The sequence below is a fragment of the Typopeltis vanoorti genome, chromosome 1, assembly GCF_054136105.1.
Source record: "Typopeltis vanoorti isolate ZY-2024b chromosome 1, IOZ_Tvanoo_1.0, whole genome shotgun sequence".
Lineage (NCBI taxonomy): Eukaryota > Metazoa > Arthropoda > Arachnida > Uropygi > Thelyphonidae > Typopeltis > Typopeltis vanoorti.
Window position 1 is genome coordinate 155,323,889 of NC_143549.1, and position 17,847 is coordinate 155,341,735.

At 34.5% G+C, this 17,847-nt stretch overlaps 1 protein-coding gene across 1 annotated transcript in view; it reads left to right on the forward strand.

Moving 5' to 3' along the window:
• LOC150110564 (ectonucleotide pyrophosphatase/phosphodiesterase family member 5-like) overlaps window positions 1-15,169 on the forward strand; it is a 56,786-nt gene extending 41,617 nt beyond the window's left edge. Inside the window, exons 2-3 of the mRNA XM_090399752.1 lie at window positions 495-1,234; window positions 14,581-15,169. Of these exons, the coding sequence (XP_090255878.1) occupies window positions 495-1,234; window positions 14,581-14,904 (1,064 nt within the window). The 3' untranslated portion in view covers window positions 14,905-15,169. The remainder of the gene's footprint in view (window positions 1-494; window positions 1,235-14,580) is intronic.
• Window positions 15,170-17,847: the final 2,678 nt, after the last annotated feature.

Genomic DNA, 17,847 nt, shown 5'->3' on the forward strand with positions numbered 1-17,847 from the left:
TTGATTCTGTAGAAGAGTTTCAGGAGAACTATTTCATTCCATTTATTGACCAAATATCGACTCAACTTCATGAACGTTTCACTCGGCACTGCAACATTTTGAAATACTGTATATTTTTTTCTTTTCTACCAAATGGAAAATATGCTCCAACAGCAAGTGTAATGGAAGATTTTCGTCAATTGTGTGAATTTTATGCCGGTGATTTGCCTTATACAAATCCAGCAATTTTGAACCCCGAATTCAAGTAGTGTTATAAGAAATTTGAAAAACTGTTTGCAATAGCTCCATGCAAAAATGGCGTTGATGCAGTTTCAAAGTGTGACAAAATGATATATCCTAACATCTATAACTATATAACTATAACTATAACTATAACTATATATATATATATGTGTGTGTGTGTGTGTGTGTGTGTGTGTGTGTGTGTGTGTGTGTGTGTGTGTGTGTGTAGTTTCTCTTTTACACCAGTAATTAATTTTTTTTTTTTCATTCAGGTTTATATGAGGAAAGTCATGGAATCATCAATAACAGAATGTATGATCCCGTATTCAACGAAACTTTTAAAAAAAGCAATCGAGATCCCAAGTGGTGGAATGGCGGTGAACCAATATGGATTACTGCCAGACTTCGAGGGTTAAAATCTGGGGCGTATTTCTGGCCAGGATCTGAAGTAGAACTCAAGGGTTTATATGCCAATGAATATGTGCCCTACAATTCCAGCCACCCTTTCCGGACAAGAATCGACACTCTTATTAGGTGGCTCTCAGGTGAAGATCTTGATCTAGTGATGGGCTATTTTCATCAGCCTGACCAAGCTGGTCACGATCATGGAGCGTTCAGTGTCAACGTGAAAGAAGCTGTCACCGAAATGGATAACCTTGTGGGTTATGTCATCCGTTCCTTAAGTGCTGAAAACTTGTCTACAAATACTGACCTTATACTGATATCTGACCATGGCATGGCTAATGTGACCCACGACAACGCACACACTATTGTTCTCGCGGATTATCTTGATCTTCCGAGCGAAGTTCGTCTGGTTCCTCAAGAAGGGGCCGTTGCTGCTATTCTGCCTCACACAGGAAAGATAGACACCGTGTACGATAAATTGAAGGATGCACATCCGAATATGAAAGTGTATAAGAAGGAGAACATCCCAGAGAAATACCACTATAAAAATAATAGGCGAATTATGCCAATCATTGCTTTAGCTGATGAAGGATACCAGATTCTCAAGGTAGGATACAGAGATGATTACATTAATTTTTTTTTATATGGAGTTTAATATTAGAAATAACAAGAAAACGGGACATTTTCTTATTATTTTCTAATAACAAGAAAATTTTTGAAAATAGAAATAAAATCCTTAGCTTACTAACGGACTATAAATTTACCTTTCGTTGGTGAGAATCACAAAAAAAAAGGGTGGGAAGATAAAAAAATAATGCTTTATATTCATCGGCAGCGCTTGTCAAGCCTGTGGCAATGTTTATGGCTCATGACGTCCGACTGTCATAGGACAGGTCATTAATGGATTCGATTTTAGTAATCGCTGACTAGAGAAACTTTTTTTTTATTTAACCCCCCTCCCTCCCCCACAACCTGAGTTAGGTGATCTTTGACTAAGGCAAACAGGGTTTTTCTTCTCAAAAACATGGGTTTTAACCCACATATTTCTAAAAAACTAGACACATTATTTGAGATAATAATAATACGAATTATTGTTGAGGAACGCTAGATGGCAGCAGTTGTTTGCCGTACTCTCGCACCAAGTCTTCAAATCGGTAGCCATGAACTCGATTATAATTGAGTTCATGCATTAATAATTATTAATGACAAATAAGGAGTGAAGAACGGTTGCTGATCGATTTCCAAAAGTTATTATAGTTAAGTGTTCTACCTACTTTGTTTGGGGAAAAAAGGAGTTAGAAGATTTATTTCATTCATATTCAACAATTTAATTTTAATAATTATTTTAAATGAGAATTTCTCTCAATTCAGTTGAGTGCAGTGAGTTGATTATTAAAATTAATAATACCACTTTTGTACCGACATATTTTTGTTTCTCATATGAGAACGGGTGACTCTTCAATTAAATAAATAAATAAACTATTTATTTAATTTATTTTTCTGTATTTTTATTTATTTATTCAAATGAACAATGATTATATCAGTAGAAAATGGGAATATATAAATATTAAAAACACAGCTTTATAGCCACGACTTCTTCTTCTACCTTTTGACACAAGATTTAAAGAAAACAGACACTTCCATCGTGTGAAGGATAATATGAAAAAATACAACTTTGAGTGGAACTTTGCTGGATACTAAACTGATTAAGGAACAAATAAAAGCCTAGTCATGTTTCGAGCCCACTCACACTTCAAATGCTCTGCACGTGCAGACATTATTTTCTAAACGACATTCGTGCATTGTTTTTTCTTGTATTTTATGTATTTACTTATTCAAAGAACAAATTGATCTAAAAAAATTCATTATTATTATGTGACACTTCCGATGAATCCAAGAACTCATTGCGGAACACACACACACAGCACTCTACGCGTAACCAACCCATCGTCTATACTAACTCAGTCCTCTATCCAAACATACAACTTCGAAGATTTATTATCTACTCACAAAGCCATCTACCATCCACTAATAGTAGTTTTGTCCTTCATGAATTCCAAAAATTCTTCATGGGAGGTCCCACTGTCTCTCTCTCTCTCTCTCTCTCTCTTACACACACACACACACACACACACACACAGTTTATTATACCGATTTATATTCATTCCCTGTTTCCGCACTCACTTGAGTGTGGTGAGTGCGGAAACATTTGTGGACAGTACATTCCAACCACTCCTCATGTAAAAAAATCCACTCTCAACCCCCCCCCACACACACACACACTCTGCTCACTCACACCTTACTTCTACGTGTCAGTGTCCGTCGCACATCATTGCCATAATCCCCTGTGCTGTCCTTACAATTTTAGAAATGTGGCTAGAAACTTCAGGTCCTTGTTCAGTATCACCCCCAAATCCCCCCCCCCTCATCTTATTCACCATTTCTGCTCCCCAAATTTTAAAACCGTACATTTTGCAACATCGGATTGGTAATCCCCACTCTTTTTCTGCCCCCCATTCAACCAGCCAATTCAAGTTCCTTCAATAATTCTTCTCAACTTTGCATTATCTGCAAACAACTGCATATCACCATTCAAAGCTTTCTGAAAATAGATACTTGAAGTACACCACAAGTGCCTTGGATATGGTCGTCTCCATACAAAATTTTCTGATACTTATCAGACACATATCTTCAATCCAGTGCACTAATCTGTTATCCAACTCTTTTATTTCCAGTTTAATTACCATTGTCGTGTGACAGTTTATCAAAGGCCCTTGCAAAATTTAAATATATCACTGCGTATTCATCTCCATTGTGCAATGCATGTGCCACCTTGTTATAATAAGTAAGTAGATTGCTTCAACACGATTCTCCTTTAGGAAACCCATGATGACTATTAAAGAGAATGTTGCTGTTATCAACCCAGTTCAGATATGCTAACACTTTAATCACACACACACACACACACACACACACACACACACACACACACACACACACACACACACACACACACACACACACACACACACACACACACACACACACACACAGAGAGAGATGAGCCTATAATTCAGCGCCTTTGTCTTATCATCTCCCTTATGAAGGGAAACAATTTTTAACCTCTTTCTCCTCCTTTGGAACTTGACCCAGTCTAAGATAATGTAAACTCCTTGGAACATTTCCTGAAAACACGCGATGATATATATCATATAAGTCCTACAGCCTTATTCACATCCAGTTTACTCAGTTCCTCATATATGTGTCCTGTTCACTCACCAATACCTCATTTCGCCCTTCTGTACACTCAAGTTCTACATTCACGAGGATGAAATAGCTTATGAATTGCTCATTTATTATATCATCTATGCCCTCCGCACTGGTTATCATTTTACTATTTTCACTAATCAACATGATCCTTTCACCATTCTTCTTTCTTCTACTGGCCATGCTTCGAAAGAACTCTCTGGGATTTCTTTTGATCTTATTAGCTAACTGCTTTTCATGATGCACTTTTGTGCCCCTTTCCAAACGAGTCACCATTTCATAAAGTGCAGAGGCATTTTGAAATACTTTAAATTTAAAAGTATTTCAAAATGAAACTTGTAAACAGTTTCAAAACTCCGAAATTTAGACGATTCATGAGTATTTATTAGATTTTCAGAATTTGTACAAGGCCTAAAATAGGAAGCAAACCACTCTTTTCATATATAATAGAAAAATCTAAATTTGAAACCCATTCTCAAGCTGATTGGTTCATCTCTTGAAGCTTTTATCCCACAATGACAGCTATTCTGAGCAAAAACTTAAGACAATAATGTGACTTTGATAATGGGAGCTATAGTAATTTTTATGTTAATCCCACGCACGATAGGATGCAAACCCTTAGTTCAGCCGCCTACCGTGGTGTGTGTGGGCCAAGGGTTTAATAATCTGGAAGAAACTGCTTTCAATGCTAACTGGAACCTTTTAAAGTTACTTCAAGTCTTCAGTAAGCAGGGTAGAGACAAGTCCCATGAAAATATCTGGGCATTAACAAACCCGTGCTAAGATGGAATTGAACATCGCCTATTAGTTGGATAACGGAGACGGCATCTATTTGACCAATCACGCCAGAAAAATGCACCAGTGCATGTTCCATGCGTGAACAACTGTCAGCCAAAGTTTTTCAATTTGAAATACAAAGTTGCCGAACAGTTGATTCTCTGGACAGTACAGAAGGAACATTTCTAAGTTGATCTGATGACCTGGAACCATCTAGTTGTCTTTTAAAGATGCAGTGTTGGCACTTGTTGTAGAGGTTCCAAGAAATCTGAAAATTATTTGACAAAATATAAGTTATCCAGAAAATACGTGTCCTGAAACTTCGCATTTCGGTACTCGGTCCGATGGTTTTCTTGTTTTCAAGGGGGGGAACTGCGAATTCTGTTTATATTAAGATCTTTCAAGCTGTGCATTTATATTACTAGGATACCTATTGTTTCAAGAGTGTTCTATAGGGCAGCACAAGAACGATAAGTAAGTGGGTTTCTGATTTATATAGATGCTTATGAATTGGCCGCCCAATAACAAAAGTTTTAAAAAAAATTAAAAGTGAAACCTCTATTGAGAATCTATCGAAAAATGGGAAGAGACAGTCACGCCATCAAATAATAAAAGAAAGTAATTTGTTGAAGTTGATTTGACGTTACAAGCGTGACGTCAAACCAACGTCTTGTTTTTCGTTGTTTTTGGTTGGAGCTGACCCTTAATATAACCTACCCTTGAAAATGTCAAAATAGCTGAACTAAAACAGAAACATAACACAAAGAACCTTTAGTATGTAGTTCTGCAATTTTAAACACGCAATTCCTGTTATTTCTGTTCTTTGTTAGAATGGCTGAACGAAATGGCGTAACAGAAATTGAATGATGCGCCTTAGTAGAGCATATGATATTAATAAATATGATATGACGGGAACTTTATCTTTAAATTTTAAACTTTATCATATGCTCTCTCTCTCTCTCTCTCTCTCTCTGTGTGTGTGTGTGTGTGTGTGTGTGTGTGTGTGTGTGTGTGTGTGTGTGTGTGTGTGTGTGTGTGTGTGTGTGTGTGTGTGTGTGTGTGTGTGTGCGTGTGTTGGGGAAGTATTCTAATGATAATTTTAAGTATGGCATACTGCATCATTAATTTATTCATTTAAGATCAATTAAATGACTTTTTTGCGAGAAAAGAAAGTAACGGTAACCATTAGGCGTAAGAATGACCGTTTATATTTTCTCTGTTTTCCTTTTTTCCCCTCTTCTCCCCCCCCCCTTGCTATCCTAATGGCCACATGCTGTTAAGATGAGATTATAGTACATTACTAGCACTGCTATGGACGCATCGTCTTTTGAATCATTATAATAAAGTTATTTCCAGTTTATAATTTGTTCATTTATGTTCATGCACTAGATTATGTTTTAAAATTGCAAAAGGATATAAAAATTAAGACATTTTATGTGCGGTTAAATGACAAAAATAAGAGAAAAAATCTGAACGTGGGAAGACACATAACTCAAAAGCGGCCTAAATGATCTCCTGTGTTTAAATGTCAATATGTTTAGATGATCTCCCAAAAGGTCATTTAAGCATGTTGCTAATGCTTGAGCTAAACGAAGAAATAAAATCCAAGATGTTCAAAGAATTCTCGTCTGTTTAATGTGAGGATCTCTTGGTATATATATTAAAATTTTCGTGGAGATTTCAACCTCCTTTGATTTCATTCTGGATAACTTGGAATATACGCTGCATTAATATAATCACTAATATCCATGCACCATTGAAGTAACAACTGATAAAACCTTTAAATAATTGTAAAAGTCCTATGAGTGACTAAGCCTCAGTGGTAGAAATACGATATTCTTCCCCGCCCCTCTCCCCAACAGCAAGTTTTTGTGCCCTGAAATGCTTTCACTGGGCTACTAGAAAAACCTTATCTACTTTCCTGGTTAGTTATTATCCGTAAATTCTACTCTAGGAAGCACATTTTCAAGTCAATTCAGCCTCCAATAAGTGGAATTGGTGGTCACACATTAGAAAGTGAAATTCATCTCCACCTAAATATTCACAAAACATCGATGATCACAATGAGATTGGAACCTGCAACTTGTTGAATGGACAGCGGATACGATGACAACGCAGCCGACATAGAATTCGTAGAAAACTTGCTTCTGCAATAAAATTTCCAACTTAAAAAAATTATACATAAAGAATATTTTAAAGTGTAAAAAACTTGGACTTTTAAAGTAAACATTCCATCATCTCATTTCCAGTATGGAAACCACATTTTTCTAAACATAAAACAGATTTATTAGAATAAACAATATAACCCGACAAATTTCTTAAATCGTCAGACTTACATCATCAAGGGTACAAAACTGGTATAAAATAGACTAGAAACAACTGATTACACGTAAGATCTCATACGGAGGTAGCAGGGTTTTTTCTCCCCGAAACCCTGTATGTGGGATGAAAAACTCGGTTTTTTCATCCAACATACAGACAAATCGGCCTTGAAGACACGCGCTATTTAGAGACAAAAATGCTCGTGGTAGTGGGGGTGGCGCTGGGCAGCAGATAGCGTTGGTGTAGACCATAGATGGCGAACAATGGCACGCATGCCAGAGGTGGGAAGTCCGAGAATTTTGCTGGCACGTGAACGATCCTTTTATAGCTTATAAATTATTCAGCCATTTTGTTTTAATTGTTACAATACGTACAAGTTAAATTTTGTTTTACACCAGAGAGCAGTTACGAAGATGTGCATATGATTGGTGTGGTATTAACAAAAGATCGTGCGACCCAAAGACAAAGGCAACTGACAATTTTTTAGTTGAAATGCTAATTCTCTTCAACCGAATTCCATAACATCTGTAACTGTCATAACAACAGTCACTATATATTTCTTAGTTTTAAGACATTCACGACGGGGTGTCATTTATCGTTCCGACAGAACTTCTCATTACCGGCGGGATCAACTCACCCAAAGTTTCAACCCGTGGTTGAATTTTATTGCTGCTTGTTTGCGTTTGAGCTGGAAGGGGAACTCACACATGCATTATATGGCATTTTTCAATTCGTGGTAGAATTTTATTTGAAGTTAGCCTTTGTGATCTGTCATAATGACATCGAGAATTTCAAATGCAATAAAATAAACACTTCTTTCATGTAATTGAAAAATTGGACAATAGTTTTTAGTTACATACTGTGTTTCTGGTGCAACATATGGTTTTGCTTGAGTCTATACAGCATAGTTTCTGTGACAGGGGACATGTTAACACTATTTTTATTTTGGTGTCTAAGTTGCACTATTTGTTGAGAAATATATTACAGACTGCAAAAGAATCTGTACCTTATTCAGGGATACAATAAAACTACAGTACTTCTTTTTCTTGCATCTGCAGTATAATGGCAGTGAACATGTCTAAATAATTTTCTTGTGCGACGCATATGCAATATTTATTTAATGTCTTTTTTCGTAAAGTAAAATCAGGGGTGTCAGTTATACGCGAGGGCGAGTTATTTTCGAGTAAATTGGTAAGCGTTTCGCCGACAACTCGACATCCTTTTGCTACTTTCCCTGCTCGGCTAACTTCGAAGACGAGTTATGATGCATAAATATTTTTTCTCACTACCGTTTTTTTTCAAACCAACATCATTAAAATCAATTTAATAATACAATAATCAATTTTACAGTGAATAATATTATAAATTTATATATAAATAAATATAAATAAAATAAAATATTTATAAAAAATTATTTATGAAATATTATATATATATATATATATATATATATATATATATATATATATATATATATATATATATATATATATATATATATATATATATATATATATATATATATATATATATATATATATATATATATATATATATAAAATATATATATACAGGGTGGCAACAAAATAACTTTCCCTCTTTTGAGGCATCTGTAGCTAAAACCAATAAACGGAATACGACCGAATTTCATATTAAGACTTTTGAAGGCATTGGAAGATGATTTCCGTGAAAAAAAAAAAATAGTACTAAAAGTCGCCGATAGGAGAAATTTTTGCGCTGGTGGAGCTGAAAACAAGCAGATAATTGCATTAAAGGCAGATTAATTAGAATAATAACGTTTCGACGGTGTAAGCGACACCGTGTCACTCATTCCAGCTGATATGTGGTGCGTTACAGTGATGATAATAATAATAATAATAATAATTAAACTAAAACAACTTGCGAGAGACAGAAATTAATGTAGTGATTGAATTCACAGATATTAATGTTTTATTCATCAAAATCAGGGTCCCCTGAACCACATACATGATTTTCAATGTGCTTTTCAATGTATACAACAAATTGCATCCAGTGTGCGACATGCTGTGTCTCTTGTAAGTTGTTGTTTTAGTTTAATTATTATTATTATTATTATCATAGTAACGCGCTACTACATATCCAGCTGGAATGAGTGACGTAGCTGTCGCTTACACCATCGAAATGTTATTATTCCATTTTATCTGCCTTTAATGTAATTACCCGCTTGTTTTCGGCTCCGCCAGCGCCAAAATTTCTCCTATCGGTAACTTTCGGTGCTAAATCTTTTTTTTTTTTTTTCGCGGAAATCATCTCCCCATGCCTTTAAAAGTCTCAATATAAAATTTCATCTCATTCCGTTTATTGGTTTTAGCCACAGATGCTTCCAAAGAGGGAAAGTTATTTTATGGCCACCCTATATATATATAATAAATTTATAAATAAATAAATTAATTAAGTTAGATTCATTTTCTATTCATTTTCCACTATTAAAAACTGCCCGGCACGTCAGCAACTCAATTTGTAAATTTCTGGCACGTGCACATAAAAAGGTTCGCCACCAATGGCGTAGACCAGTGCTTCCCAAACTTCTGGATGTCAGGGCCCCCTTTGCAAAAATTAAAATATTTCACGGCCCCTCCCCCTCGAAAAAAAATCGTAATAGAGAGATATATTATTATAATATTTATTGTATTTATATTCAATACAAAACATACACAGTGAATATTGCAAAAATCAAATGCATATATTACATTTTTTGCCTCTTACCATTTGGTTCTGAAGACAATGCGGGCTGTTCTGGAAAAATATGAAATACTGTCCTTTTTTTTTTTTGAGTCTGTTTATGTTTCTTCTGATTGTTCGCGGGAATTTATTTTATTTTTTATCAGCCACTTATCCATCTCAGGGTTAAATTTTTTAACGTAGAATAGATCAAATAATATTACCACTTACCGATACTGGCACACCACAGACTGATAACATGAAATTAGTGAATACTACCTGAATAAGGGACTCCTCGGACCAGGAACATTTTTCTCTTTTGTGACTTTTCTCCCTTTAAGGTAATTAACCCTAACGCGAAACAGACAGCAAAGGCAGGTTATTAAAACATATGATTGGTGCGGTATTAACAAAAGATGCTAATTCTCTTCAACCGAATTCCATATGTGAAACTGCCATAACATTCATTATATATATATATATATATATATATATATATACGCCTGCCGAAATACGCGGGAAGCAAAGTTTGTGAACTAACACCAATGTGTGAATTTTTCTATTAAAATATAAAAAATAACAAAAAAGAAATAATAAATAATAAAAGTTAAATACGTTTCTTTTAAAATAAAAAAAATCTACTTAGTCTTAAAACATTTTAAATTTGTTTTCATTATTTCACGGCCCCCTCAACAAAACCTACGGCCCCCAGTTTGGGAATCGCTGGTGTAGACGATGATAGCAGTCGCGGTTCGGTATGGTTGGCAGTCGTAGTGGAGACACAGAGTTGTAGAAAAAGTAAAAAAATTGTATTAACTAATGTGCAGACATCTGAACCATGCTAGTTGTTGATCACGTTTTTCAGCATAAGCATGTCATATCTCAGAGTTGCGCTGTAGTTTAATATTTGATGAATGCAGACCAAACTTGGCATAAAGATTAAGCCTTGGTTTTTGTTACACTGCGCAGGGGTACGAAACATTTGTGAGGCATCTTTAAATTTTCTTACAAAACCATTATGATCAATATACGACATTCAAATTTTTTCCCCCAAAAACTACTTGATGGCCTCTATTTGTTGTGGAAAAATATGCATTCAAATACATGTTCAGACATGCATATCTTTCCAGACCGTCTAGTCTGGTGTGAAGTGGCGGGGAAAATCTACGGCAAGTCCTTTTGTTTGTTCCCAATATTTATCCTAAATACAGATTGTCTCAACACTTCATGTGACTTGCTAAATTGATTTTTATTTACCATGACATCTATATCACGACAGTTTTAATCTCTGTGGGTGGTCAACTGGTTCTACTTATAACATTAACAACATTTGTGTATGTCTTTTTTTAAATACTGCTTTTTGAAATAAATAACCGCCCACTGGCAATTAAAGTAAGATGAAGGGATAAGATTCTTCTGTAAAAATCATTTTTTAAAAACATTTTGTACCATTTTTCAAACAGTAAATCAAACGCTTGATGTTCAGGTTGTTATGGGACACTGAAACGCTTTTTGAGTAAGTGTTCTTTTTTTTTTTTTTTTTTTTTTTTTTTGCAAAATTATTTTCCTTGGGAACTAAAATAACAAAATTTATTCGCTTGACATCGTCATTTTTTGAGAAATTCTATCACTATCTATAAAACCGTTTTGTATTTTTTACTAAACTGAAAGTTCTGTGTACGGAATTTTACTGCAATGTTTAATTTGCAGAAATCTAATTAGGGTTCGTAAATTTCTTAAAAAAATACAACTTTTTATCGCTTGTCCGTAGCGAAACAACTGTGAAAAAGAGAGAAATCAATCCTCACAGCATTCTTCATTGCTCAAGTGTAATCGTTACATCTTTAAGTTATTTTGTTACTTAAATGCGTAATATTTTTATGATAATCCCATCTATGAAAGATTGTAAAACCTACATCATATTTATACTGTGACCTATGAGTTGCATAATCCGGTAATCATGCTCTAGAGATTATAATGATCTGATACTTTTTTCTCAAGACACCTCAGTCCTCCAATAAGGTCTCGTATCGTGGACTGAAAATCATCTGCCACTTAAAGACTTCCACGAGTATCCATGCCACTGTGTTTGTAGGATTCAAACCGCAGCCAGTGGGTTGGAGAGCCGAGGTGCTATCGTCTTGGTCTACTAGGACGGTAAGGATGTGACCTCCCGGTTGTCCTCATAACTCCCCTAAAGATGTGTTGGCTATGGTAGAAAGAGATTTGTGAGACCAGTCAGTGTCTAATACGATTCTGCTTCTAAAATGAAACATCGTTTGACTGCTTTTGTTATTTTTGCTAATAAATAAATGTCACAGATACACAAAACAAAACACATAAACAAAGAAGAACATTTACGTATAATAGACAACCCCAACTAAAATTTATTGTATACGTATAAAATGAATGAAAAAAGAACTGTTTAAAGAACAACAACAAAGTGGTGGCATACGACCAGAACACGCCACTGTGGTGGAGGAGGAGAATGAAGAAGCTAAAATTGGTGAGAACACTGTCTTGTATACTGCCAGTTTAGTATTTTGTTTATATCTTTCCATATTAATTGGTCACGTTCACTAAAAAGGGCTAAATAGCTGAAATGTTTTTTTCTCATGCTAAAAGTAAAACATTGAATCGAAGCCTATATTTTTCATATTTCATCTTTCTGTTTAAAAATATCGTGGAGAGGGCGTGCACTCGTGTGTTATCCCTACAAAACTTAAATACAGACCCTTATTATATCCTCCTGATTTCTCTGTTATTTTGTTTTCAAGTAAAAATCTGTTCCTGACAATCTCTATTTGTCCTCAACCGAACTTATTTTGTAACCAAATTTCTCTTCCACAATATTTTTAGCCTTTTCTCAAATATTCTTACACGAATGCTTGAGAAAGTATTCGTGTAATTTCTTATATGGTTATATCTTTTTCCTCCGTTTTCATATAGATGAATACTATAAGAACTCTGTTCCAATTAATAGCAACTCGAGCTTCTGAATTATTCTGTTTAGCCATTGTGAACTTTTTATACCATCATATTTGAAAAATTCTTGTCAAATGTTATCTACTGCAGAAGCCTTTTCACATTTTGGATTCTTACAGTCTTTTCTACCTTCGATACTAAAAGGGATAACCATGACTGTTCGTTCTGAATATTTTGTACCACATTTTCCGTAACTAATGCTCTCATTTAAATACTTTTCGAAGTAATTACTCCTGACATCCAAAATATCCTCATCTTCAACCTTTCGTTTTCATATTACTTTATCGTCTTTGATTCGTTTTCCAATAGCCTCCGGAACGTTTGCTACTTTCCTGACATTTATCCTCTACATTCTTTCCGAAATCTTCCCGTAAGATTAGTTTAGTTGCTTTATACTCCTTAAGGGTCACGCTAATTTACTTGTCACAAACCTTTGATTTCTTCCTTATCCAGACTGCCTCTTTGTTTAACTCCTTGAGTCCACGACAAAGTTCTGATTTTTCCATTCTTGCAAATAATGCTTCCCTTGCTTCATCACTCAATTTTCTTTAGATTTTGCCATTGGGTCTCAGAGATTTGAGGGTTTGAAAATCAGAACCAAACTTTTCAAGCTATCATTTTTCCCCTGCAATAATATTTGTATATTTGTGCATAGAATTCACTTTTGAAAGCAACGCGACTTTGATTCTTTTAAAAAACTTTTCTACGCATTTTTCTTTTAAGTGAGCATCCTCTATTTTTGCATCTTGAACCAGTCTGTAGGTATCATTATCAACAAAATCCAGCTGGTATTATTATGAATTATTATTATGAGCATTGTTCATTTCTGCAGATTTTCCCAACACATTTCTATATATCTGGGATTGGTTTCGTACTCTGCATTTAGTTTTTCGTATGAACATGCATAAATAAGTGTCATTGTCCAATATTCCATGTTGAAATATGTCCATATCATGCATGAATGATCGCTGTTGTCCGAGTGATATTATAATTATTATTTTAGAAGTTTTTTTTTTTGTCTCATTCGTACTGGTAATACTGTAGTTATGTCGTTATGATATATATTTCTGTAGTTCCTCTGCTAGCGCCAACTCTTTTCCATCGATACCTCTGATACTCATGGCAATTATCTTCAATTTCGTTGCGTTTATTGTTGTATAATTTTTATATAACTGTTCGCTCTAGTTGAACAAAGTACCTCCCGATTTCGTCAGGGAACATGTCAGGTTCTTATCGACCAGCAATTTTAGTTCGATAAGAATATTTCCAATCAGAATATAGTATACCTTCTCTACGGTGTGATCAGTGATGAGTGCGAAAAAATATTCCATCAGGACATATCAAGTATTGGAAACCGGTAACAGAATAAATTGTGTCCAGTTATACTACTGGGAAATTACTACTGGAATACGATATGCACCATTAATGGTTTATAAACGCTGAGTAAATTGACAAGGAAATGAAATTTTGTGTAAATATTTACATAAAAAATAAAATAAATAAAAACTAATATTCGTGGGTTGTGTGTCATTGTGATAACCTACATGAAGCGAGAGTTGTGGAGATGAAAGACAAGTTCGAGTGCAATCATTAAGGATAAACTGTTTCTTTTTTCTTTCTTTTTTTTTTTTCAGTTGATGCTCATGTTTAGAAACTTAGGACGTTAAGGATTCTCTAGTCAAACGCATTAATCTTTGGCGACAAGATTATTCAGATTATGAATTTTTTTTTTCTGTTGTTAGTTATTGCTACTTGCAAGCAAATAGTAATATTCCAGTTTAGATTAATCGGGTGAAAAATAAGAATTGGTAATTGAAATTATTAATTGGGAAATTTCAGCTCATTTATCAAAAAGAACAAAAAAAAATGATCATACTAATGATGTTTTTATTGATTTTTCAGGAAAGGCCTTCAGTATTAAATGGCACAGTGACTGGAGAACACGGATACGATAACAACTTACGTTCAATGAGACCAATTTTCTTCGCTTACGGACCAGATTTCAAAAGCAACTACACGTCTTCGGGTTTTGATACCGTAAACATCTATCCTTTAATTTGCCACCTGCTGGATATTGTTCCATCAGCAAATAACGGATCATTGGACAATGTTAAAGATTTGCTAGCACTATCACGTAGTTCTGCAATCCAGAAGACTTCGTGGTTATTGGTTTTTGGTCACATACTTAGTGTTTTCGCAATCCCTTTACTTAGTTTTGTCTCTTAGACCTCCTTTTCCTTCTTGCGAGGACTAACAACAGAACTCAGGGACAAGAATTTTAACATTGTTAAAGACAGTTAAAGACACCAGAGGACAATGAAGTATTAAGAACACTTTTCTTACATCACAACAGGTATACAGAGAACTCAAACTTGAGCAGTTTGCATAAAAAAAAAAAAGATATTCGAACCTTGGTGGAGTGTGATTATTTCCCCCTAATCTCAATGATTTACAGATCAACAAGTATAATAAATATCTCATTTTTTAAGTGGCTCGATTTTTTAACTTCTTTAAATATATTTTAGGCAGATTTTCATAATAATAATAAAATAAATAAATTCTCTAATACCTTTTATTCTGAACGGAAGTAAGTGACGTTGTTATAGCCGTAACCTTTTGGCAAAGTAATGACCAGTCAATCTTAGCCATCAGGCCAGATAATCCAAGGCCATCAATATTTCATAAACATCAGGGAAAAATTATTGCAGACAACTGCCTGTCATTACCTGGTCCCAACTCTAACAATATATTGTCTGAAAAAGTGCGATTTATATGGTAGGTTTTATTGTGGTTAAAACACTAATTACCCGGTGTTAAAACTCTACCTGCCAATGCCAACGATCAACTAACTCGTGAAACAACTGAAACAAACAAAAAACAGACTTAGAAGTTCCTTTAATCTAATCGGCTCTAAAATCGAACAAAACTATGGAAGAAAACGTCATTATTATTTTTAAAATCATTTCTGTGTTAAATAACGGAACTTATTTTTGAAAATGGCTGAGCAATTGAAAGAGACCCTGGAATTTACTTTTTCATTTTTTAAAGAAAAGGATAAATGTTTTTAAATTATTATACGACAACAATCTCCTAGGCGTGCGTATTTTAGCAATTTTGGCTGTATAAACATCGACACGATTTATTAGTTATTCTAATATATGAGGAACACAGATTAGAAATTTGAAATATCGTTAGTAAATTCTAAAAATAAATAAATAAATAAATGGATTCTTGGAGTTCATATACTTTAAAAATAATTTGGTAAGGCAATTTATACCAAATATAATACACATTTAACACATAAGTTATTTCTTATACATAAGAAATAAAGAAGTCTGGTCCTTTGGTGCAGGCTCAAGCATGATTTTGGCAGAAATATATGAATTTTTATATATTTATTTCTAGTTACTACTACTACTACCATTCTGAAGCATTTTAAGGCTTATTTTTCAAATACCGGGAAATATTTTTCTCAGATGGGCCCCTTAGGATGAAAGTAGAGCAAAGTACTCCCGTCCAGAGCGATTGAATTTCTTTTAATCAGGTTGGCTGTTTGAGTAGCTGGAAATTCTCATACAGCAATCAGCAAACAAATGTGGAAGTTGCTTTTGGATGGCAGTAAAATTGAAATATCCACAGTAAGGCCACTATGTAGAAAAATTGGCCAAACGATTCTTTTGCTATTTCAAAACATTTCAGTATCGCTGACATTTAAAAGTTCTACACCGATAACATCTTTCAGCATCGCCATCCATACTTGAACTTCTCGCAACATCGAATTATTATCTGGACAAACGTTTCTTCATGAGGAACTCTTTGTCAAATGTCACTTCTTGAGACAATTTGAGACTAGTAATTTGAAGAACGAATGAAAGATATGTCATATTTTGAAAGCAAATAATATTCAGTAGGGGCACTCCACGTTTAGAAACTTAGGGAAAAAAAGAATGTTTTTTTTTTTTTAATTTGTTTATTCTGAAATGTTGAATAAAGAAGGCCACAAAGACTTCTATTTACAGTAGTATCATTACAGACATAGTGACACTAAAAATGGCATGTAGTTGCGGCTTGCGAGGGTGATAAAAACATACTACGCTACTGTGCTGCTACAGATGAAGCCTCCTCGACACTTCTGTGCATGGCAGAAGAAAGCATATCCATTCCGATAATAGGGTAATCAATGCGTTTCGTGAGATGAGTGTTTATTATTATACGTCGGAAAATTAGCTTTTCTTTTATGAAAATTCTAATTTTCAAGTGGTAACTGTTTTGCTTGTGCAACAGTTGGAAAATTTACGTATAAAGCACGTGTTGATTTCGCGCGTTGATAACGAATTTGTACATTACCTTATTCCTTTCTCCTTTTCAACACGAATTAACTCTTCTTGGCACATTGCCAGCCGAGGGTCTCGCATCTGTGGTCGGACAGTACTGTTCGTTATACTCAACAAGATAAAGGACTTAGCTGACAAGCCAATTAGAGATGAGCAAGGTGGATTCATATACGAAAGAAGCTGCATATTTTCAATTATGGCTCATGGCAAACTTATAAGCATTATCACTTCGTTATATGTAACAGTGTCGTTGACAAACCAATAGTAAGTAATTTAAAATAAAAACTGAAGTGACAAATGAGTATGTCCAGCCACCTTTTCTATTTAATCATATAACTGATTTTGTGATGAACGAAATTCTGCATGGAAAGGACTAGGGATTAAATTGGTCTAAGGATTTTTGGAATATTCGATATGGATTATGCTAATGTTTGGCGTTATTCACAAATAATGAGAAAGAAGTTAACTTCATTGCTGCGGTTCATGATGGTGGCAGTCACTTCACGCATTATGGGAAATATAATATTGCACAGGAGGAAAAACATCGAGCGAGATAAGCCTAATTAAAAGCACACATTTTAAAACTTTGAAGGCTAAATTAAAAAGTTCATATTCGATGCTCAAAGTCAATGTGAACAAAAATTTCTTAGAGTTCATTTCCATTTACATTATGCGATAAAATGGTACATATATAAATTTCTAGCTAGATTTAAACTGATTTGTTATTTTCCACTTCCCTTTAATCTTTTAGGTCATAGAGTATTAAGCTCAGAAATTACTCTGTCTCTAACGGTAGTTTAACTTGACTTCATATAAACATACAAATGAAGGAGGA